The sequence below is a fragment of the Protopterus annectens genome, chromosome 16.part0 (assembly GCF_019279795.1).
Source record: "Protopterus annectens isolate FY-2018-M chromosome 16.part0, PAN1.0, whole genome shotgun sequence".
NCBI lineage: Eukaryota > Metazoa > Chordata > Ceratodontiformes > Protopteridae > Protopterus > Protopterus annectens.
In genome coordinates this window covers 272,700,791-272,727,458 of record NC_056750.1, presented here as the reverse complement: position 1 = coordinate 272,727,458, position 26,668 = coordinate 272,700,791, and the positions used below count along the sequence as shown (strand labels likewise).

At 39.3% G+C, this 26,668-nt stretch overlaps 1 protein-coding gene across 1 annotated transcript in view; it reads left to right on the top strand.

Annotated features, from left to right (window-relative positions):
- GARNL3 (GTPase activating Rap/RanGAP domain like 3) overlaps positions 1–26,668 on the top strand; it is a 3,522,664-nt gene that overhangs the window by 2,211,726 nt on the left and 1,284,270 nt on the right. The window contains exon 9 of the mRNA XM_044057887.1: positions 2,368–2,394. Within this exon, the coding sequence (XP_043913822.1) occupies positions 2,368–2,394 (27 nt within the window). The remainder of the gene's footprint in view (positions 1–2,367; positions 2,395–26,668) is intronic.

Below are 26,668 nucleotides of genomic sequence, written 5' to 3'. Positions count from 1 at the left end.
AACCCTCCCAACCATGACACAGTTATTGATAGGCCTCCATACCACTCAATTGTACACATCTTTGCAGAATTTCCAGATTTTTACCTCATATTTTTGGTCTGTTCCTCATAAAAATTGCTTTTTTTGACAAATCACTGGGATGATCTAAGGACTCAAGTCAATAAATAATAACAAGGATTTGAGTTTCAGACTTCATATACTTCAGAAAATGTATGATCACTCAAAGCCTGTTATTCTAGCAACTTACTAAGTTTATAAGACAAAATTTTAAAATGTGCTCCTATTTTTGGGCCTTTGTCCCCCAATTTTGTCAGGCTTTGTCCAGATTTCTTGCAGTAAGAGGTTGAGAGGTATGTAGGCCAACAATTTGGCTATAGTGACCATCCCTACAGCTGCATTCATTGTGGTCTTTAGAAAATGCTTTAATGAAGTCATCTTGGTTTTAAAATTCACATACTTCTGTACTCAAAAAAATCCCAGCAAACCCCCCCCCTCCCCTTGGGGGGGGCGTTCCATTCACATTGACAATGCTATGTCTCAAGACTCTGGCTTTAATAACTGGTAGAAAAATGCCACTATAATCAACCAGTGTACAAAGTTAATGCATCTTGGATGACCAGGCTTTATAAAATACTGGAGTTTATTATATTCAAGTGCAGACAAGGCATGTTCTTGGAAACAAAGCAAAATCTAATGGTTTAACTGAATGTATAGCAAAGAAATTTGGTTTGGTCACATACCGCTGATAAACATGCTCTGTTAATATTCCCCCTCTCTGTCATTCTCCCCGTTTGTAAGCATGAAGTCCAGTATGTTGAAGAATCTAGAGGGCATATTCACTGTTTGATTGTGGGTGTTTGTATTTACAATGTTCACGAATCGCTGTACCTGTAGATTTGAGGCTGTGTAGAATTCCTAGTCTGTTGAGGTGTAATTTAAGTCCTCCATGAGTAGGGTGTTAGGTTGGATGGTAAGTGTCTGCAGTAGGTTCGGGTTATGCATTGTAAGTTTCTGGCTGGCTAAGGATATGGTACAGGATTTTTTCTGTGGTGATCTGCATGTGGACGAACTCCAGCACATCATCCTGTTTGACCACACTAGACGTATGCTTGATAATGATGTATATTGAGACACCTCCACCTTTAACCCATGTCTGTGCAGCTACTGGTCTAAAAGTGTGCACTGCCCAGGTACAAACTGCCGCTTTAAACCATGTCTCAGTAACTGCACAAATGTCTGTATCCTCAAGTGTGAGGAGGGCTTGGAGGGAGTGTATTTTTTATTTAACCTTCTAACATTGAGCAGTAGCACCTTGAGGTTCAATTGAGTTGATTTTGTCTAAAAGAGGCACTATAGGTTGTGGATAAAGCCAGGATTTGAAAGCCCAGAGGGGAAAATTGAGACCATCTTTGGCAAAGCATTGTGGTCTATTAACCATGTCCTCCCAACTGAGAAATATTGGATCCCCTTAGAAGGACACCAAAAAGATATATTTTGCTCATATTGTGGCATCATCCTCAGTGATGGTAATATACTGTTTATTGTTAGGCTAGTACCAGCCTGAGACACACAGACTGAAAGCTCCATAATGTCTGTCTTATAATCCAAGGAGGTACATCTCAGCTCATTTACACCTACATGGACTGTGATGGAATCATACTGGTACCTGTGGTGTTATGACTTTAATGCGTGCATGATTTGGTGGATCCTTGCTCCACATATGCAGCTAACAGTTTTCTTGTCCTTGTTCAGCCTAACATTTTGCATATCATTTCAGCTTTAAGTCTGAGACATATATATGTATATTTGTTCTTGTCTTGTACATAATGTATAGATTGATATCTCAGTGTGTCTTGTAATACATTAGTAGATAGCAAACTGTTATTTCTTCTTACTTGAATATTCCTATTTCTTACATTAATATTTATTATTGTCCATTTGTCCTATAAAATATATCTACACAGTGTTTATACACTGTCTAGTACCTAATAATATTCCTAATGTATTGTACTGTCTCTTTAAATGTCTGTAACATGTCTCTACTTTATGGCACAGGTCATGAGCAAAAGGTTAATTTGACTCTATTACCAAAATGTTAATTTGACTCAAGTAACAAGCTGGAATAAAACATTCGTAGTGCTAGAAGTACTTCCACATTTTTAATAAAACATCCACATATTTAATTTTGTGTACCGAATTTCATTTGAAGTTCTGCATTCCACAATGCTTATTGTAATTATATGTTAGTAAGTACCAGTCAGGTGAGCTGCTGGTCTGCAAAGCTAAGTCATGCCATGATATCATTGTTTTGTTATATTATTTCATATTAATATGATTTGTTAACTCACCTCTTTTTTATCTCAACAGGATTTGCTGGTCTTAGAAGAACAGGAAGTAAGTACTACCAGACAAACTCGAATACAATAAGTATCTATCTTTCTTTGTAAATTAAAAAAAAAAAAAAACTGCCTGATGCTGAAACTACGGAGAAACAAAATGTAATCATTTCCTACATATAACAATTATATTATCATTGGTGAAGAGATCATAAGGTTTTCCATTCTCTAGTTAATTCTAGTACCTGATGTTGTCATGCAAATTAGCTAATATAATAGAACATTTACAGTTTATTAAACTGTTAAGTAGTTTTCTATACTTCAAGTGGTGTTTTGAAGTGTTCCTGAGATAGTAGGATAATGTTAACTGTATTTGTTAGTATCTTTAAAAAAAACATAGTGCTTATTGTAAGTTAAGCAAAGTAAATCATGTAGCCAATTTTTATGTTTACTCATTGCTGCTTATGTTTCCTGGTATTTTTAGTAATTAAAAGTCAGTTACTTAAGCTGAGTTCATACCAGCTACACAGGGTCTAAAACCAGACTTATGCATACCCGCATGAAGTCCATACTTCAGAGGCTGGGATGATTGTATGTAAAAGCAGTCCTCCAACACTGAGATGAAGTGATCTCAGAAATGGTATATATAACTAGCAATCCCCACCAGTGTTTGGGGTTCACCCCTGCAAAATCATTTAATAGCTGCAGAAGTTAGTTTTGCAGTACATTGTTTTTTTGTGTTTTGTTTTTGCTTGAATAGCAGTTAATTATTTAATGCGTTGGGACACATGCTGTTGAGGCTGACTTTTCTGACAAGGAGTATTTGAGTAAAGCAAGCGCATACCTCAGTGCACGTTTCCAGGAGAATGTGACTCTGTTGTACTTACCCCAGGTCATAACTATTGATATATCAACTAGTTTAATAGGGCTCAATGGTGATTTTTTTTGTAGTAGAGCAGATGACTAAAGCAATGAGCTGTTAAAGAGCTGCTTCCTGTGCACATGCTACAGGATTCGATTCCTTTCACCTTCGTTTTCCTCTTGTGTGACTGAGCAAGTCACTTAACTGGATATTGCTCTGAGATCACCCTGGCAAAGGATAAAGTCCAGTATGCTGATCTAGTCAATAAGTACATAAAATTAAAATTATGACAAAGTCATTGATCACAAGAGTGAATAATCTGAAAGTGGTGCCCTCTCCATATTCAGTAAGGCAAGATGGGTCTACTGAAGATCTTAACAAGCCTGTGGGGGGGGGGGACATGTTTATTTAAATCCTTTCATCACCTTAAATAATATTTATGTATTTATTTGACATTTGTTAACATGTTAGTCTGACTGGGCAACAGCCCTTTTTCAGCAGAGACCTGAGGAGAAAAGCTCAAGGTAGTACATGTAAACAAAATAATTTAACATTAACAAATATGATAACATAGTGAGAGAAAAACATGCCAGATCATGAATAATGACGGAAAACATATTAGATGTCAAGAGTTACATATAACTAAGAAGAAAACTAAAAATGGTCACATGCAACCAAAACAGAGTGAACAAATAAATTATAAATGTACACCATGTACAGGAGATTATCCCAAGGAACAGATCACTATCTAAGCCTGCAATGTTGTAGACTGTGAGAAATAAACTGAAACAGAGACTGTTGCAACAGGGGGATTAGAGGAGTAAAGTTGGGTGAATGCATTGACATGACCGCGACTTACAAAGGGTCTCTTTTACAGCTGTTTTAAAAGAGTTAGGGTTTGGGATAGATGTAACACTGAGTAGTAGTTTATTCCAGGCATTTGCCACTGAGTAGCTGTAGAGGAATTTGCCAAAACCTCCATATCAAAGCAGAATTTTGGCATTCAGTCAGGACTAAGCACACTGAGTTAAAGATAGGTTTCAGCATCTGTATGCCTGCTTGGAGTTACATGTACAGCTGCCTGAAGTGTTTTATATCCATTGGGATTCACCCTTTCTGCTTTAACAAAATCAATATTACTAAATTTATTTTCACACAATAAAACTTACAAACACCAATTGTGTTAAAGCAAAAGGGTCTGATAATTTGAATCAGAAGGAAAGATGAGCTTTACATAGACTAAACGCCAGGAAAGTAGTAGTTAAGAAGGCTAATACAGGTGGAGACACAATTATTATATATGAGAATCAGTACAGAAAAGGACGACAACTGTTACCAAGTCATATTCTTATTTTCAGGTCTGACATAATGAACTGCTCCCTGTTTATAGCACCCTAGTGATACATATGAATGTAATGATGCTGTTCACTCTACTCTCAGCTGAATCCTTGTGGACTTACTGATGATGACTGCACTTATGCAACTGGCGCAGCTTGGAGAGCTGTTCTTACATATATTAATGACTGCACTGATGAGAAATAATATTAGATAAAGTGCAAATATAACACAGAGCTGGCCTTTGGTCAACTGGTGCTCTAGGCAAAAGGTCTCCACAATGCCCCCCCCCCAACACCACCCTGTGCCCCCATTGTGGTCTACCTATACGATCCAGATTATTGGAAAAGCACCCCTGCTAGAGTGGCGCCCTAGGCGGCCCCCTAGTTGGCCTATGCCTAAGGCTGACTGTGGTAACACATTTAGTAAAGGAATTACTCCTTGTCAGTAAAGATTACCAAACCCCTATTAAACATGATACTGGCAATGACAACTTTGGAATTCGGGTACAAGTATTCAGCAATTTGAGGATTCAGAGCATGTACAAGAAAATTAAAAAAGTAATGAAATAAGCTCACACCAAATAACTAGGAAGAAAAGAAACTGATTAATGTCTATAATGCAAAGCGAATATATATCAAAAAGGACACTGATTTGTTTTGTAACACACACATTACAGGGAACGGTAGCATTGTTTAATTAGAAAACATTCAGTCTACAGAAAATGGCATTACCTTTCCAACAGAGAAAAATAGAAAAAAGAGGCAAGGAGGCAGGCTAAAAGAGAGAAATGAAAACTGAACTTGGAAGAATTGAAGAACATTACTGTAAGGGAAAAAAAAGAAGAAAACGCAACGCTGACAACATGGCTCAAGTTGTAGAAGTGCAACAACACGTGGAGGAGAATTATATGCATGCAAATTAAATAAGCAATGAAAAAGCTGAGATTAATAAGACTAATGCTATTGAAGATCCTTTCTTTGTAACAATTGACAGAGCAGACATTACCAAATTAGAATTGGGAGATTCTTTAGATCTGGTAGGAAATGATACACTAGTAACTGGAGATCCAGTTATTGACGGAACTGATACTTATATTTGCAGAGGGGATAATGAACATCGCATAGTGTTATGTTGCCAGGACCAAATTATAGGATATGAATAATGCATTAGAATGCCTTAATGCAAGGAAGTATGAAACTGTTTTTATTCACGTTGGTACACATTTCCTCATCTTCAAGGACTCTGACTGTAAGAAGGGAAATTACAATCCTCTTAGACAGCATAGCTTATTCAGGAGTTATGAGTCATTTTTCAAAAATCATATATAGAAAGGAAAGGCAGGTCAGCATAAATCAAAAGATTTTTTGGTAAATACCTATATAAAAAAGGCGTATGCATCCAATTACCTCTTAGGAGATCTAAAAAAACTTCAACAGGCTGGGGGGGATATGGTACACATTAACAAGGCATTCAGAAGTAAAAAAAATAATGCAGTACTTCCAACCCCAAAAGCAGAAATCTCTTGATATAGTATCAGATAGGGAGCAAAGACCGACAAGATAAGTCAAGTCCAGATACCAGTAAATACTACTAGGTCTCTCTCCAAGGTGACCACTATAAGGAAAAGCTGATTAATTTCGCCCAGGAAACCTTAAGCCTCTTGCAAAGGGAAAAGCTAAGTGCACTTTTATGGGAATTATTAAAAAAAAATAAATAAAACTGAGTAAACATACTCACTTTTGTAATGTAGCTATCATGCGTTAAAGGAAGTGACCGTAATGGATCTGTTTGCTAAAATGAAGATTAGTCTTTTACAGAAGTAGCAGTACCTCTAGTCATTTCATAGCTTTTATGCATGACCTGACAAATAGGTTCGTAGGTAAATACTTAGGTAAATACTTGCAAGCTGACCTTGAAAGCCATTTAAGCCTAGCCAATTTCCCTTTTTGTGCTCAATAGTACCCATCCCATGGTTTGTAATTATGTATTACCTTATTGAGAATATCTAGGATCACACCATATATAATTTGTGGGGACTCATAAATGGGATAAAGCATTTAGGAGCTGCCTGTGTCCATTAGTAGTACAGGGGAAGTCCTGGGATAAATGTTCTGTTTCCCATCCATAGACATTCTTTTAATGTTGCGCAAGAGGTTTATATCTCTAGACTGAGTATTCCTATTGCCATTTGACTTGCTTTTGTATAGTAAATCCATCAATATTGGATCAGAGGATGCCTTGTATGCCAGACACAGGTCACTTCTTAGCAGTCTTCAGGATATTGAGTATAGTGACAGGGCTTTCAGTCAGTCCATGTCATAAATATTGTTTAGCCCTTCTATCGATTTAGTAAACTATGTTTGTGGGTGTTTCAATTGCTGCATTTATCTTGATAGATAAATGCTAAAGGGAGTATTATATTTAATAACTGGCATAATGAGGGCTGAGTAAAGGGGGGGGCAATGACATCCTCAGATCTAGACACAATCCCTTTGTTTAAAAGCTGTGCAATACAGGACTTTCTTAAAACAATGGAAGCATAGCTTAGTACTAGGCTATCGGCCCTAGGGCCTATACAAGCCTAGCCATAACAGTTCTCTGGCTATTTCTTCTCACACTATTTACATCCCTGGACCCCTGTCTAGCAGGGCGACTGATGTGATCCCCGAGGTGAATTCCCTTTCTCCCATCCAATTAAGGTTCCTTTTGAAGAGGGCCAAAGAGGTGCTCTGCTTGACATGTATGGGCTGTCTATTCTAGAGTCTAGGGAGTCTCTGGGTCAGCAACTTATCCCTCCAGCATATTTTGTTTATTTAGATCCCTGGAGCGTGTGGCTCTGAGGGATTGGGATTTTTTTAAGTGTAGCACGTCCAACAGCTCTGGGTTTGACATGGCCTTGTATGTTAAGCAGAGATTGCCTCTGAGTAGACAATATGTGACAAAGTATAGCTGGAGTTTTTTAAGGCGGTCAGCATAGGGCATCTGCTTTAGGCCTGTGATTCTTTTAGTGAGGTATTTCTGCGGCCTTTCTAGTTGTTGTAGATGTCTTGAGAGGTACATACCAAACGGGGCATTATTTTCTATAATGGGTCTAATGAGGGATGAGTACAGTGGGACAATGACTTCTTTTTTTCTGGATGAAAAGCCCTTAGTGATGAGGTGTGCCACATAGAAGGATTTCCTGACTGTTGTGGCAATGTGGTTATCGAAGGTGAGACCACTATCCACCTGTGTCCCTAAGTCTCTCTTTCAGTGTTTAGTGTACTGCTACCTATGTGGTAATTCATGGGTACATGTTTTTTCCCAAAGGGGATAACTATACATTTCTTGGCATTGAGCTTGAGCCCATGGCTCTCGCATCAAGCATCTGTTTCTGTAAGGCCCTTTTGTAGAGTATCCACATCATTTGGGGATTCAATAATGGCTCCCAGTTTGCAGTCATCTGCGAACTTTGTTAGCCAGAGTCCCTTAGTGTTGGCCTATACTTCAGAGAAGTAGATGCCAAACAAGAGCGGTCTCAGGACTGAACCCTGTGGTACTCCACTTGTCACTTGTTTGGAGCTGGATTTGGAGTCGGTTACTTTTACAGTGTGGGCTCTGTCAGTAAGCCTCTTGCCAACCCATCGAGTGATGTAGGGATTAATGCCCAGCTTAGTAAGTCTATCTATGATTCCAGAGTGGGGGATGGTGTCAAAGGCCTTGGCGAGGTCCAGATAGGCTGTGTGGACTGCCTTTGCCTCGTCCATGGCTCTGGAGATTGATTCAAAGAAGTCAGTCAAGTTCAGGAGACAAGCTCGGCCCTTCATAAACCCAAACTGGGTGGGGTCCAGTATTTGAAGGTTGCCAATGTCTTTGTTTATAAGTTCCATGATAATATGTTTCATGGCCTTGCAGATCAGGCTCGTCAGACTGATGGGGCAGTAGTTCCCAGGATCCAAAGTGCATCCTTGTGGAGTGGGATAACTGTTGCTGTGCCCCACTCAGTGGGCATGAAGCCTGAGGTGAGGCTATGATTAAACATGACACTTAGGTGAGGTGCCAGTTCATTTTGTAGTTCATGTAGTACACAGCCCGGGATGTCATCTGGTCCCATGGATGCTGTATTCTTAGCTTTGGAGAGTGCGTATTTTACCTGTGTGGCCTTTATTACTGGAATTTGGTGATCTTCCAGTATTGCGATGGGCCATTTAGGGGGTGAGGGGGGAGGTGAAGTTGGCAATGAATTGATCTTCCAGGATATTGGCAATATCCTTGGGATCAGTATTTTTAATGCCATTCTGTTGTAGCTCAGAGCAGATCTGAGCATTGCCATTTAGATTCTTGATATAGTTATAGAGTGCCTTGTGGTTGTCTTTGGAATCTTTGGCAATTTTCTTTTTGTAACTAGCTTTGGAGGATTTTATGAGGGATCTCAGCTTCTTACTTAGGCTGGTAAGGGAGTTTTTTGCATCCTGGGATTTTCCTCTTTTCTGCAACAGTTTCTTCCTTTTTTTTGTAAAGTTTGTTTATGACAGGGGACCACCACATTGGCTTCCTTTTTTTGGAGGAGAGCATCTTGGTTCTATTTGGGATGGCACAATTCATGCATGAGTAGATGTGCTCGTACAGTGCCTTAGTGTAGGATTCAGCAGTCGAACTTTCAGTTCCCGTCTGCATGGGTGTCATGAAGTTTGTCACTTCTGATTTGAGTAGCATGAATTTGGCTTTGGAGAAGTTTTTTATGGAGGTTTCCTTACTGGGGGGGGGGGGGGGTGGATGTTAAGGGTGGTTAGCTTATGGTCAGACCTGACCAACAAGGGGGTGACCATAGGTGTGGACCATCGATTTCCCATGTTGGTAATGACCAGGTCTAGGATATTGGAGCACCTGGTGGGTCTATGGATTAGTTGATCCAGGGCTTTGGAATTTATGAATTCCAAGAACCATTGGGCAAGGGTGTTGTTACATGAGTAGTTTCCCCAGTTAATGGCAGGGTAGTTGATATCACCCAGTATTAGGGTGTTTGGTTGTATCTTAATATTTTCCAGTATTTTTAGAAAGGTGTAGAGAGAATCTTGGGGCATGGTGGGGGATCTGTAGCAAGCTGCAATTTAGATTGCAGTCTTACCTAGTGTTAGTTGCACCTGGAAAATTTCAGATGCATTGTGTTGGGCAACTAGCCTAGTGGTGTGAATATCCTTGGTGAATATGGACATTGCTCCACCTTTAGTGTTTCGATCCTGGTTTGATGGCCGAAAAGTGTTGTAAGAGTTGTAGCCTGGTATTGCAAGGGTGCTGTCTTGAGCCTTAAACCAGGTCTCAGTTACTATACAGATATCAATGTTCTTCTTTTTTAAGATGCCTCGAGAGAGTGCATTTTGTGGTTTAGACTTCTAGCGTTACCTTCAGAATTTGCATGCTTGTACCTGTTACGGTGGTGGTTTTGTCCTTTGCCAAAAAAAAGCACTATGGGTTGGTAAGAGCCTTAGCCAGTAACCTGAATCCCAGGGGCGACAGGTGCAAACCATCTCTGGCAAAGCATCATGGTCTGTAGATCATGTCATCCCAGGCAGTCAGATACTGGATCCCCTTTGAATGACACCAGAAGCTTAGCCAATTGTTGAAGTCAATCATTTTGTCCTTATATTGTGGTATCATTCTGGGCAAAGGCAAGATGCTACTCAGGGCTAAGGTCATACCTACCTGGGCCACATGATCTGAGAGGTCTTCCATGTCTCTTTTCATGTAGTCCAGGGAGATATGTCTCAAGTCATTCACTCAAACATGGACAAGGACAGAGTCATATTTGTACTTGTTGTGGAGTGACTTGAGTGCATGCGTTATGTGGCGGATTCTGGCACCCGACAACCAGCTGACTGTAATTTTCTCCTTATTTAGCCTGGTGAGTGGGACATCAGTGTGCCTGACTATAGAGTCACCTGTGACTAAAGTGTTAGTCACGTTGTCTTGCCTTAAGGGCTGTTGCTGAGTGGCACACTGGTGTTGTGAGCTATGTGACACTTTGGTTGTGATTGGTGTTTGTTTGAGTTTCAGCTTCGAAGGTCCGGTTGGGCAGGTTACAGTTAAGGGCCTCTGCATATGTGGATTTAATGTTGCTATGTGTGGGTGTTGGTGGTGTGGGTTTAGAAGGGCTATGTATTGCTTGAGGTGTAGTGCGGGTGTTAACCTTCTCCTCTTGACTGTCTAGCACAGTCTTGGGTGGAGAGAGCTTTGCTTCCAGTTTGGCTATGTAAGTGCATCTCTCACAGGTTGTAGTGTTGGTTGGTAGGAGGAGAGGGTTGTCTGTGTACATGAGGCAATTGCTGCATTGCCCCAGTATGCCCAGATTCACCAGGTTTACAGGGCATGTTGGTCAAAAGTTAGACCACTGTCAACATAAGTTCCCAAATCCCAAATAAATAGGTCAGCTTTCAAGGGTGTATTGTTTATGTGTTAGTTCACTGAGATAGATGACTTCCAAAAGGATACAATAATGCATTTAGTTTCACACCATGGTTTTGGCACAAATTATTTGTTTAGGACAAACTTTCCTGCAGGATGGCAAAGGCATTTGGGTATTAAATGACTGCACCTAACTTGCAGTCATCTGCAAACTGTCAGCCAGAGCCTTTAGCTATTTGCTTTTACTTCAGAAAAGCATATGCCAAGCAGGAGAGGTCCTAACACAGAACCCTGGGGAACTCCACTGGTGACTGTCTACATGGAGGTAAATTTTCCTATTTTGATTTCTTGTGTCCTGTCTGTGAGCCAGTTAGCAATCCAGTGGGTGACATAGGGATTCATTCCCAGTTTATTTAGCTTTTCTTCTATGCCTGAGTGGGGAATTGTCAAAAGATTTGGCCAGGTCCAGGAGTGCAATGTGTACCATTTTGCCTTTATCCATTGCTTTGATAACTTTTTCAGAAAAATCCAGCAGGTTGAGTAAGCATGACCTGTCCTTGATGAATCCAAAATGTGACAGGTCCAGTGTTTGTAAGTTTCCTGCGTTCTGATTAATTAGTTCCATGATAAGTATTTCCATAAGTTTGCATGTGAGGCTGCCCAGACTTATGGGTCTATAATTGCCTGGCTCTGTGGAAGGTCTTCCCTTATACGGGAGAATGACTTTAACTGTTCTCCATTTGTTTGGCACAAAACCTGTATGGAGCTGTGATTAAAGAGTGCAGACAGGGGTGTGCCTTGATGTCATTTATGATGCATTCAAAGATATTGTCAGGACCCATTGATTTAGTACTTTTAACATTTGATAGCACTTTTAGTACTTGTGATAGCTGGAGACAAGCCAGTTTCAGGTATATCTTGAAGGACAGATGGAGAGGAGAGGGGTAAAGTTAGATCTAAATTTATCAGCCAGTAGGTTCACTGTATCTTCAGCCTCTGTGTAAGTAACATTGCTCACAATCATCTCAGCGCATTATTGCCTTGTGTGTTTGAGCTTATAAACATAACTAAAAATGCTTTGTGATTGCCATTGGCTTGGATAGCTATTTTAGCCTCAAACTTTGCTTTAGAGGATTTTTATTAAGCTTCTGATTTGTTTGTTTATTTCGGTGACGAGGACTCTAACATTCTGGGAATTAGTGTTTTTACTTTTGGACAAAATTATTTTCCTTTTATTTTAAAGCTTGTTGATATTATGGTTCTACCATGTAGACTTCTTTCTGGGGCTTGCCCTGCACTTGTTCCTACAGCTATATCTAGCCAGCTGTTTACATGCTGGTACAGTGCTGTGGTGAATATTTCTGCATATTCAGTGGAGTTAACTGGGTTTGGTGGGGATTTGAAGCTTGCCAATGTATCACATAGGAGTAGGTAGTTTATCTTAAAGAAATTTCTAAAGGTAGCTTGGGTGGAAGGGATCTCTGGTGCTTGGTGATGGTGATGGCGAATGATGCTCTCCCATATCTTGGCCATGATATGTAGCAGTTATCTACATATTATAGGTTTCAGGTATGCAAAATAGGCTAACCTGGGCTTGAGGGTAATACAGAGTGACCAAAAGAAATGGTAACTGAAAGAAAGAAAACAAGCAGAATACAATTACCATAAGCCCATATATAGAGAAGTAAGTTATTTTTGGAATTTTTTATTATTTAAATTGTGCTTCATACAGTAAAGTAATGCCGACCCATTACTGTGCAGTTAAATGCAGCAAACAGTTCTTCTCTTTCTCTGAACCGATGCAACGATAATACACAATGATTCATGGGAGACATCTGTAGAGAGCTGACCAAAACTGTCAGCTGTGCAACAATAATAGCTTTTTACATCTGCTGAATCGCAGCATGGGTTATATTTATGGCTCTCTTATTTTAGGTCTTTTGTTTTCAGACATCTGTACTACGTCCTTTGTGCTATATGATTAAACATATGCACAGATGTTTTTTTCTTGATCTCAGTAAACTATTTCCTGCTGTTGACGGCAACATTTGCTAATTTCTGTTGTTTTACCGACTGGGACTCAGAATATTCAGTGCCTCAATAATACTGTTTAGGCTGCCTGCTTATTCTCTATAATGGAACATGATCACCTCTAATTAATTCTGAGCAATTGTCATGTCCGAAGGCTCATAACGCATCCAGTTCTGCCTACAAGGGAACAGAGCATTTGAATGACAGTAATATTAGTATTGTTGTTGCAAAACATTTCTGGGAATGGAATGCAATACAACTAATCTACTATATTAAAAAGTATACAGCGCCAAAAAAATAAATCTAGCTAAACTCCTTTTGTTGCCAGAATTGATTATTTCAGTAACTGATATGATCAGGTCAGTGTGCCTGTGTATGTCAGACTGAGCTCTGGAGTTTAATATTACTTTATTAATTAGTAGTATAATGAAGATGGCCAAAATTCTGAGTAATGAACAGAACAGAACCTACCACTGAGGTAAGGAGTGCACGTTGCATATAAAAAAAATATCAATCCAGCTTTAAAGTTTCAGAAAAACAGTCCAGTAGAACACATAGCAGGATGCAGAAAGTTTAATGGGCCCTCTGTCTTAGAGCATTTGAGAAAAATTGCAAAAGTTCAACACATCAAGAAGGTTGCAGTCTGTAAGCTTTTCCCGGTTAGGGGTCGCCACAGCGGAACTCCGGTCCGCTAATGATTGGCAGTAGATTTTTATGGTGCCGAGTTGCCAGCCCGACACCCAACCTTCAGCAAAGGCATGCCCATTCTCGCATGTCTTTTGGAGGCCACTCGACCACGGGGAGTACATGCAGACTCCACACAGAAGGCACTCCAGCCGAGAATCGAACAGGAAAACCTCTTGCTGTGAGGCAGCAATGCTACCGCTGTACCACCGCAGCTTCGTCCACTAAATCATCATTATTCACAGACGGTACATGGCAACAGCTACAAATGTGTTCTTTGTGCAGCAAATTAATTACAGAGTGGAATTATGAAATTATGGATATGATTAAACTCTTTGCTAACCAATCCAGCCAAATTAATATGTGCTTCATTTCTTATGTGTGTGTGTGTGTGTGTGTGTGTGTGTGTGTGTATATATATATATATATATATATATATATATATATATATATATATATATATATATATATATATATATATATATATATATATAAATATATATACACACACACACACACACACACACACACACACACATAAAATAATACATGGAATGCTCATATGAGTGAACATTCTGTTAAATGGAATTTTTGCTGGCAGCATTTTGTATGAGATGGTGATACAGCAGTGTCAAGGTCTGGAGAATTTGCCCTTATTCCACCTGTCTGCGATCTTGGGAGTTGTTATATATAATTAGCAGGAGGTGTAGTGGGCACAAGGGGACTTGCCCTTTGTAAAAAAAAAAAAATTAGTTTTACTTTTTGTCATTTTCAGTCATTTTAGCTTTGATCTAAAATGATCATTGTCTCATTCTTTTTACGTTTGCTGTTATGAGCATTCATTGTTTGATGTGACAGTCAGTTATGCATATGTGTGCATGTTTGTGTATAGCCGTCCAGTGGTATGAACCTTGGCTGTAGATGATTGTCGATGTTATAGTGACACCCCAACCCCATGTGCTCAAATGGGAAAAACATCACACACAAAAATCACTAAAACAGAATAAATGTAACTAGAGTCTAACTTACCTTTCACTTAAAATCCACTTCAACTCATTACACCAATCAAAAAAGAAAAACATTTTACTTTCTGATTAGTTGATTATTTAAATAAAACAAGGAAAAAATAATAACATATCATTAACTCTTACACTTCAACCACTATACAATCATACTAATATCTGATAATTCTAAACCTACCCCTTTTGCTAACCCCATCCACATCACAAGCCACACACACACACACACACCCACACACACACACACACACACACACACACACACACACACACACACACACACAGACACACAGACACACACACACACACACACACACACACACACACACACATACACACACACACACACACACACACACACACACACACACACACACACACACACACACACCAGATATAGCTGTACATGATGTGCTGTTTTATTAAGGACGCCTCGTTGTTCTACCACCTTTCTGCAAACCTGTGATAACTGTTTTATCCAGTCATAAGGAGAATTACTGCTTTTGGGCGTGTCCACTTATATGACATCCAGTCTAACGTGCTGTGCCAGGCCTATGAAATAACTGAGTACGTTTCACTGATACTATGCAGTACAATAGTGACTAACATGTACAGACTCCATGGATGCCATGATTGTTGTGGAGGGATCATCTGCAATTTGAAGTACTAGTTTTCCTGTTCTGACTTTACTGTTTTTCTTTTATATTCCACAACAGGAAACTAACTCCCATAGCTGCTGTTTACAAACTATTTATTGGGCATCCACCCTCGCAGTTGGCAGTTTTGCCAACATTCCCCACTACTACAGTGTAAACATCACTCTTTCAGCTAACGTTGTGTAACCTCAAATAAAAACACCCAAACCAAGTTCTCCCAACTAAATATGTACAACCTATTCACTGATGACCCTGAAGGACAAGAAGCAATATATTTCGCAGATTGTAGTACTGGTCAGAAGGAACCAGGATGGGGAAAAATGTGTCCATTAATTTACAGGTGATTCCATCATAGTACTCATGTCACACCCAGTGTCTGCACTGTAAGCCACTATTAAACTGAACGGTGACCTATGTATCTTATCTGAAGGATACTGTGGCATTCCAGTCTGGTTTCTTCTGAAGTCCAAGGTGGCAGGAGATGGCTGCTGGTGTTTCATATCTTGGTTAGTTTGCCACTGCTTATCCCAGTTTTGCATTTTGTCCCTAGTCTGTTGGCTGGTACACTTACCACTGTTGTTCTTAAGATAAAAATATTTGGACTGCTTCAGTGGCACAGTTACTGGACTTGTTTTGCAAGCACTGCATGACTGTTTTGCTGTTTGCCATGTTTGTGTCATTTGGGGGTCAGTATTCGGTGGTTCCTGCTTGTATTCATTTGATTTCTTCAGTGGGATATGGGGAGTGTTTTGCTCGTGTGCTGCTCTCTGCAGTGTAAATGGTGGTAATGCAATGCACTGAAGGCTATCATCTGCTGATTGTGCTCTATCGCACTTTTCACCTAGGGCAGGTGCCCTCTGTGCCCCACACTAGTCATGCCCAAGCTTCTTTATCAGTATTCTGCCCTACTTTTTACATGCATTCCTTCTGTTCTCCCCACTTTCTGCCTACTGAACCCACAACAAGCCCTCATCTCCTAGACCCCTTATTGATGTTAAATAATGGCAAAAATCTATACACTCTTTGCCTCTTTCTCTGTATCCACAGTCTTTCCCAGCACTTCAGCTTTTTCCTCCCCAGATGAAGTTTTCACAAGCCAAACTGGGGGACTAATCATTACATGCCAAGGTAAATGCATAACTAATGAGAGAATCATGACCTACACTACTTCTGTTTTACCCTGAAAGATTCCACACTTCACTATCCTTTATCTAGCAATCACTATACCTTCTCCTTTGACTCCACCCAATTTACATCACTAATCTTTCCCACTGTAGAGAAAACGTTTAACCCCAAAATATCTTTATTTCACATAAGTTCAGAAATTCTAATAACTACCTCTTTTATGAGTGTCAAAGTGCAACCCAAACTCTTTCCAAATCTATCAACATTCTACAGTACCCTGGGGGAGTTACTCATCCACATCTTCTAGCAGGGTCATTCTGTCATTGGCAAACATGTTGATACTACCAAAATACTACCAAAGTCTTGCCATTATCTATTTTGCCTCTAGAATCTCCCCAACTTTTGGACTAATTTATGAACAGGAAGAGTATTGGTGATAGAGAGGAACAGTGTCTCCATACTCATCTCAAAACTATGCACTATGGCAGCCATTTGTTCTAACAAAACCCTTAACCAGGTCCCTTTGCAGAGAATATAAATTCTCATCTGTATAACACAATATACCAGTCCACTATGTCAGACGTTGGATGTCCATCAAGACTGCCTTAGCTGTTCCTATTTCTTTTATTTCTGCCATTTAAGTAATATTTATTAGTAGTCTACAATGATCAGTTTGTAATTGTTCATCCCAATAGTCTAATGGCCTCTGTTCATGGAAGTCCTAGGGAGATACTTCTACTACTCATGGAAATTTCAACAGGGCATCAGGAAACTTCCCATACTCTTTTTGGTTGGTGCTGTGAGATCTTTTACATCAACCTGAGCTACCACTAACTCAAGCAAATTTGAGCTTCTCATTAAAATCTCATCCGAAGGATGGCACACTCAGGAGTGCAGTACCTCCACAATGCTGCACTGCAGCGCCAGCAGTCCACTCACCTGGAGTGGGAATTGAACCTCTTCCAGGACCAAAGGCAAGTATGCTATCTGTTTCACAACTGACATTGCTGAACAAGAATAACCTTTCTCTCCACTGGCATAGTTTGAGTAATTAGTTGGAAGTCCCACTAATGACACCACAAAAGCTCTAGGATATGCTTTCTCATCAACATTGCACACTGAAATCTGATGAAAATTTAAAGAATCTTCCAGGTCCCTCTTCTTGGGTAGATTAAGGACCTATACATTTTTATCAGTCTTCTACCTCTCCTGTCTTAAAAATCAAATTCATGAAACTTGACATCTCCACACCTATAACAGTATGAAACAGTTTATAAAAATGAATAGGGAATCCATTAGAACTTAATTTTACCTCCCTTCATATATTTGATTAAAACAGTCTATTTTTCTCATTTCATCCTACCCTATGCAAACCATCTGAGTCATCTTCCTGAAAATGGTCTCTTTCCGGTTCCCCAAACACCTAACTCCATTCCCTAATCTCTCAACCCACATTGAACCATATTACATTTCATCAGTAATGCCAGACATTAGAGTTTTATACTTGTTACTACTCAGAATGCAAAACCTGATATTTTGGGCCTTTGTCCTCCCATCATTTCTAATTTTGTCCAGAATTGTTATGTGAGGAACCTAAAAAGTATGTCAGTAAACATTACAGATTACACAATAGTTGCTATCCTAACTCCTGTGCCTCTTCCTTTCTCAGTCATATTTTTCTTTTCCAGACGTTCATGCCCTGGGCCATTATTCATCACTGGATCACTGGCAGTATCAACAGGTAGCCACCTATACATCACTGAGCTGGTGTAGACATTCATATTTAATCCCTGTGTTGGCATTTGGACACACAACAATACACTCCAAATTAAGGAAAAACTACAATTTATTAAGCGCATTAATTCACAAAAGTAGGAACTTCATCAGAATTATGCCGTTAAACCTCATTGAATATTTAAATTAACCACAACTATTAATTAAATAAAACCAACCAATAAAATCTGCATACATAATTCAAATAGTTAAATTAATTAATGTTTTGGTTAATTTAAGTACTCAGTGAGTTTTACCTGTGTCATTCTGATGAAGTTTCTACTTTTGTGAATGAAAGCATTTAATAAATTGTAGTTTTTCCTAAATTTGGAGTGTATTGTTGTCTGTCCAACTGCCAACATATGGGATTTGTAGTTTGGTTGTGTTTTTATTATCCCAAAGTCTTGTTTATGTTTAACACCACACCACACTCATCACATAGTCTCACTAAATCTACACCACCAAAATCCACACATAGTAAGACAAAAACATTCCCGGAGGCTCTCAATAATAATCTGTCTAAGCAACAGAGACCTCCAAAGCAGAAACGCAAGCAACCTCCATCCCCCAACACAACCCAAATGACACATAGCCCACAGACTCAGTGTGCCACTCAACCACAGCCAATAAGGCAAAACAACGTACCCAACACACTAATCATAGGTGACTCTATAGTCAGGCACACTGATGTCCCACTCACCAGGCTAAACAAGGAGAAGGTTACTGTCAGCTGCCTGTTGGGTGCCAAGATCCGCCACATAACCCACACACTCAGGTCACTCCACAACAAGTACAAATATGACTCTGTCATTGTCCATGTTGGTGTGAATGACCTGAGACATACCTCCCTGGACTACATGAAAAGAGACATGGAAGAGCTCTCCGAACATGTAGCCCAGGCAGGTATGACCCTAGCCCTGAGTAGCATTCTGCCATTGCCCAGAATGATACCACAGTACAAGGACAAAATGATTGGCTTCAACAATTGGCTAAGCTTCTGGTGTCATTCTAAGAGGATCCAGTATCTGTCTGCTTATGAAGACATGGTTGACAGACCACAATGCTTTGCCACAGATGGCCTGCACCTGTCACCGCTGGGATTCCAGATATTGGAAGAGGTTCTTGCTGCCCCTATAGTGCCTTTTTTAGGCAAGGTTCAAATAACAAATTCACCTCCATAACAGGAACAGGCAAGCAAAAACTTAGGGTAATGCTACTCAATGCTAAAAGTCTAAATCTCAAAATTCTCTCACTCGAGGCACTCCTTAAAATGGAGAACATCGATACCTGTGCAGTGACTGAGACCTGGTTCAAGGCTCCAGAGAGCACCCCTACACTACCAGGCTTTTCGGCCATGTAACCTGGACCAAAACACCAAAGGTAGAGGTGTGTCCATATTCATTAAGGATATCCACACCTCCAGGCTAGTTGCTCAGCATAATGTATCCGAGGTTATCCAAGTGCAACTAACTCTGGGCAAAACTGCAATCCAAATTGTAGCTTGCTACAGATCCTCCACCATGCCCCAGGAATCCCACTCCTCTTTTCTTGATGTACTTGACAATGTTAGGGTTCAACCAAACACCATAATAATGGGCGACTTCAACACCACCATTAACAGGGAAAACTACTCATGTACCAACTCCTTAGCTCAACGCTTTCTGGAATTCATAAACTCCAATGCCCTGGATCAACTTAGCCACACCCCCACCAGGGGCAACAATATCCTAGACCTAGTCATTACCAACATGAGTAACCTGTGTTCCACACCTGAAGTCAACTCCTCATTGGTCCGAGCCGACCATAAGCTAATCACCCTTGATATCCACATCCCAACCCCACCCTCCATTAAGGAAATCATGGTAAAAAATTTCTCCAAAGCCAACTTCATGCTTCTTAAGACAGAAGTGGTGAACTTCATGACACCCATGCAGATGGACAGTACAGTTACAACTGCTGAATCCTACACAAATGCACTCTATAAGCACTTACACAAGTGCATGGATCATGCTATCCCAAACAGAACCAAAAAGCTATCCTCCAAAAAACGGAAGCCAATCTGGTGGTCCCCTGCCATAAACAAAACTGTACAACAGAAGGAAGAAACTGTTGCAAAAGAGAGCAAAATCCCATTAGTGGAGGAGCTCCCTGGTCAGCCTCAATAAGAAGCTGAGATCCCTTATAAGATCCTCCAAAACTAGCTATGAAAACAAAATTGCCACTAATTCTAAAGACAACCACAAAGCATTCTATAGCTATGTCAAGAATCTCGATGGCAACACCCAGATCTGCTCTGAGTTACAGCACAAAGGCATGAAAATTACAGAACCAACTGATATTGCCAACATCCTGGCAGATGGGTGCAGTGATAACTTTACCCCCCCTCACCCCCTAAAGGGCCCATATCTATACAGGAAGAATGCAGAACTATCGACCTATTAGCATGGCGAGCCTGGTCTGCAAGGCCATGGAACGTATCATCATGGAACTCATAAACAAAGATATTGATAACCTCCAAACTCTGGATACCACCCAGTTTGGGTTTGTGAAAGCAGATCATGCCTCCTGAACCTGATCGACTTCTTTGAGGCAGTCACCAAAGCTGTAGATGAAGGTAAGGTGGTTCACACAGCCTATCTTGACTTCGCCAAGGCTTTCGACACCATCCCCCATTGTGGAATTATAGCTAAACTCACTAAACTAGGTATAAATCCCTATGTCCTAAGATGGGTTGCCAACTGGCTCACTGACAGAACCCACGCTGTAAAAGTTGCAGACTCCAAATCTGACCTCAAAGCAGTGACAAGTGGAGTACCACAGGGTTCCGTCCTGGGACCTCTCCTGTTTGGTATCTACTTCTCTGAAGTACAGGCTAACACAGAAGGCCTCTGGTTAATGAAGTTCACAGATGACTGCAAACTAGGAGGTATAGTCACGTCCCCAAATGATGTGGACATCCGACAGAAGGGCCTCGCTGAGACAGATGCCTGGAGTCAGAGCCATGGCCTCAAGCTCAATGCCAAAAAGTGCAGTGTCATCCCCTTTGGTAAAAACTCTGTACCCATGAACTACCACATAGTCCGCAATCTACTTAACACTGAATGTGTGGTAAGAGACCTTGGGACCCAGGTGGACAGTAGTCTCTCCTTTGATAGTCACATTGTCACAGTAGTCAGGAAGTCCTTCTACATGGAACACCTCATCATAAAAGGGTTCTTATCCAGGAAAAAAGAGGTCATTGCTCCCCTCTACTCAACACTCATTAGACCCATTATAGAGTACAACACCCCTTTTGGAATGTACCTCACAAGACATCTGCAGCAGCTGGAAAGGCCACAGAAGTACCTCACAAAGAGGATTACTGGCCTCAAACAAATGCCCTACACTGACCACTTCAAAAAAACTCCAGCTTTACTCTGTAGCATATCACCTACTCTGAGGTGATCTCTGCCTAACATATAAAGCTATGTCAAACCCAGAGCTGTTGGACATGTACACCTAAAGAAATCCCAATCCCTCTGAGCTACACGCTCTAGGGACCTAAACCTTGTCATCACAATAAACAGGACATGCTGGAGGGATAGATTCCTGTCCAAGAGACTTCTCATACTCTGGAACAGGTTACCCATCTATGTCCAGCAAAGTTCTTCATTAGCACTGATGAGTGGATGGGAAATAGGAAATACACCCCGGGGATCACTTCTGTGTCTCTGCTCGACAGTGGCACAGGAAAATAACTTTCTTGGGTGGCGTAAGCCAGGGAACCTTGTTGGCTAGGCTTATTTAGGCCCTTGGGCCGATAGCCTAGTACCTACCTATGAACAGTGGATAGTGTTGTCACCTCACAGCAAGAGGTTCCCTGGTTCGATCCTTGGCTGGGGTGCCTTATTTCAGGAGTCTGCATGTCTTCCCTGTGTTTGCATGGGTTTCTTCCTACATTCCAAAGACATGCAGTAGGTGGATTGGTCACTCTAAATTGGCCATAGGTGTGAGTATGTGGTGTGGAAGAATTAGCATGGCAGGGCTAGCCACCCAGCAGTGTCAACCTTGGCTCTAGATGATTGTCACTGCTGAAGTGATACCCCACAACCATGTGCAAAAGTAGAAAAAAGGGGTCGTGGACGAATGGCTGGATGGAATTTAGCTATATTGAGAAATGTGTGTAAAATGCATAGTTGTAGGGAATCTAAAATGCCACATATCAAATAAGTTTTCTTTTCCTGGTATGTATAAAAAAAACTTTCTAGATTTGTATTTAAAACAGCATTAAAATCCTCTCCTCAAATAACTGATTATTTAGTCATCTTTTGAAGACCCTGTGAAATTTTACATAAAAACTCTCATATTCCTGAAATGGAGCATAAATTAACCAATAGACAGCTTTTACCATATGCTCCTAAAGTTACTATGAATATTCTATCTTTCTTACAGTTATAGAAACCCATTAGTTCATTATAACAAATTTTAACCAAATATGACACACCAGCAGAATTTGATATAAAGTACAAATTTATAAAATATTTTACCCAGTTATATTTTGTTTAGTATACTGCTTGTGCATCACTAATATGGGTTTCTTGCAACATAACATTTCTTAATATCTAAGTTGCATGTACTTTAAAATTCTACACAGTATTAGAAAATTATGTGCACCCTAGATATTCGAACTTGCAATCCTATGTGATGTCATTGAATTCGATAGAATATTGGTAACGCACCCAATTTTAGATGTAAAGAAAATCAAAAGGAAGGATTCTATGCCACCTTACTTGCGATATGAAAAGAAGAGCATGAAAAATGTCCAAAAAATCCCAAAACTCAAAAAATGTTCCATCTTCCAAGAACAATGAATAAAAAGGAATTAACAGCAAATTGGAGTGCATAATAAAGCAACTATTTTCCATTCATGCCTTGCCTCAATTTATGATCAAAAAAAAAGAAAAAACAAAGGACAACCTTTCTATACAAACTTTAACTTCGCTGGATAAACAAATGTTCTTATATTTTTCTTCTGCAATAAATTACATATCTCCAAAAGTATTCTCCTTTGTTTAATAACTTCAGAAGGTAAATCAGAAAACACAGATATTTACACATCTTCAGACATAAAACACTTTCTTGTTGAAATTCATTACTATGAATCTGTTTTTTAAGAATGAGACATTCCATATAGTGGTGAAGAAACTCAATGAAATCTTCCTAATTCAAAAATTAAGCTAGGTGCATATTCGAAAATACTATTAAATATAGTTTGTAATGTCTGCTGTAAGTCCTAGTGCATATCTTTTTCTTCAGGTATATTTAATATTATTATTAAATTTTTTCACTGCACTGACATTTCAAAGTCTGTTAACTGTACCTTTAATATATTGTTCACTTTCTCCAAATGTTTTACTTTATCTTTAACAGATTGTTGTTCGAATTGTAATGCATTTAATTTAACCAGCTCATTCCGAATCTGCCGTTTATTTTGTGCCTAATATTTCAAACAAGTTATTTATAGATGTCTGCATTTGGGTAACTGAATTCACCACCGAATTCAAGCTTTCTAACTTAACTGAAAAGTCCTGCAGTTAATTCATTTTAAATTTCATTAAATCTGTCCTTTTCATATCTTCGGTTTGTATATTCACCTCTACTTCATTCACCTTGGAAGCTTGTGCCACAGTATTATTCCTTTCTAATAATGGGTGATGTTCCTCATTATCCTGAGAGATAAATGGGATATCCACATCAGCAGAAAGGTCCTAATGTTGCAGGTTGTCAAAACTTTTTCAGATAATGTTAGAATGTCATTTGGTCTTGATAAATGTGCAAAAGCAACCTTTAAAAAAGGAAAACTGCAGAACCAGGAAAACATCAGTTTGGGACAAGAATGTGATATAAAAGAACCTAAGCAAGGGGGAGTATATAATTACTTGGGAATTGATGAAGGAACAGCAATAAAACATGAACAAATGTGAATAAAACTCAGTAAGAAATACTTTAGAAGACTTTAATTAATCCTGAGAATAGCATTTCCCTCTAGGAACAAGATCCAAGCTATAAATCAATTTACTGTTTCTGTCCTAATGTATAGTTTTGGAGTGATTGACTGGCCCCCAAAAAGTGTTGGATAGATTAGATATTAAAACAAGAAGGATGCTTCATGCTCACCAAATGATTTATAAAAATCAATGTATACCAAGATTATATATTCCCCATTATGAAGGAGGGATGGGCCTCCTTGAAATTGATTACATGTACTGATCTGCAATCATGGGACTCCACACATATCTACTGATCTCACAAGATCAAAATGTAGTGAAAGTTTTGAAACATGAGAACAAATCTAAGATGATTTCTCTGCTTAATTTAGCAGAAGCATATTGACGTCAAGCAGGAATGGAAATCAAACCAGAAGCAGATAAAAACCAGGCAACTGAATGTGACAAAAAACAAAAGAAAGAATATAAGGTGAAGGACCAGATGAGAAGGCAAGAAATATGGAAAAAACATAAATATAGTTGCAAGTATAGAAAACTTCTGGAAGAGCCTCACTTTGATCAAGAACGAATACAGGAATAGTTAAGGAGAGGTGAATTCAAACCAAGAAATGAAAGGTTAATATTGGCAGCCCAAGATAGTGGGCTATGTACATGCTGGTTTACAAAGTCCATTTAACATGTAGGAGAAACAGACAAATGTAGGTTTTGTAAAACCAAATTGGAAACATTCACACACTTTGTTGCTGGTTGCGACACACTAATGGCAGAAGGACTGTATACTGGAAGGCATAATAATGTGGCGACTCTGTTGCACTGCGGATTATGCAAACATTATGGTATCAAGTGGCTGAAAAACACTGGAAACATAAGCCACAAAGCATCATAGAAAATTATGAAGTTTATATCACATGGGATCACTCATTACCAACACTTCAAAAGATAGATGCTAGAAAACCAGAAAGGCAAAAGCAGCATTGATCATTGAAATCACCACACCCAGTGACTACAGTGTCTTGCATACAGAGACACACAAAGTCATAAACTATCAGGATCTGCAGGCAGAAATGAGAGCAACGTGGAAAAAAAGATACCCAGACAGTTCCAATACTAGTAGGAGCAACGGGTCTTATAAAAAACAATCTACAATCATATTTAGATATGTTACCAATTCATGTAACACCATATGAATTGCAGGAGGAGTCATTACTGGGCACATTGTGGGTGCTGCGAAGAGCACTTTTGGTTGACATCAAAGATTGAAACAATATTAAATTCATGAACTTTAATCGTACTTTGACTTAGGAATGGGGTCCATTCCCATCATGGCATTAGAAACCCCAAAGACTTGGAGAAATTAAAAAAGCAGAAAGGTTATTATTTTCCTCTTCATTAATTAACACACACTTCTGTGAGTTATCCTCTCCAGCTCCTTCATTTAACTGCTTATCAGACATTTCTTTTAAACATACAGTTTCTACTCTAACTTCATACCATTTATTTTCATTAACTAAGCAGTTAATACTGTCTTCATTTGAAAGAGTCAGATTTTGTTTACAGACATCATATTATGCTTATGACCACTTGTTCAAAGACTTCACTTATGACAGAACAGTCTTCTGATTTATCTTAGGTTCATAGGTTGGTACTAGGCTATCAGCCCTAGGGCCTATACAACAAGCATTCACACAATTCCCTGGGCTATTCCCACATTTATTATTTCCTGGACCCTGTGTCTAGTAGATATATTTATTATAGGGATATCTATCTTATTCCACAATAAATTTAAATAAAGTTCAATATTTTTGCAGGCAGGAATCTTTGTGACCTGAGATTCTTCTTTGGATTTATTTTTAATTTGATGTGTTGAGTATTTTTTCATGATTTGCTAGCATTCAAAATTTCGAAATGATTACTTCTACTGGGACATTTGCTCTGACTGCAGTAGAAAGTATGTTATGTCACACACACAGCTGATAACCCACTTCCAAGCTGTCAGGATATGCTGAAATAAATTCCATCATTTCAGTTTCTTTGTAGTAGTATTCATCTAGTAATCATGATTTTACACCCTTAATTTGCTGTATTAATAAATCAAGCAAGTGAACTTATTTATTAAAATTTCACCTGCATTGATTTTGCCATTGTATGTATTATACTCCATAGTAATAATAATACCAACAATAACAAAAATACAAAACAACAGAGAGAGTAAATGCTATATTTCACATGCACTGTAATTACTTCTGAAAGCAGACATTAACTGGATGGCAGCATGTGTTATTTGTGTCAACTTATGGAAGGATAGTGTTTGTTTTAACAGTTGGTATGGTATCTCATATGTGAATTATTGTTGTCACAATTAAGATTTGAATAAAATCCTAAGGTAACTCTGTGCTAATCCATTACTAAAAGATTTTAGGTTTCTCTTTCCATTACTAATACTTTCATTTCAAACCCACCTCCATAGGTATCACAA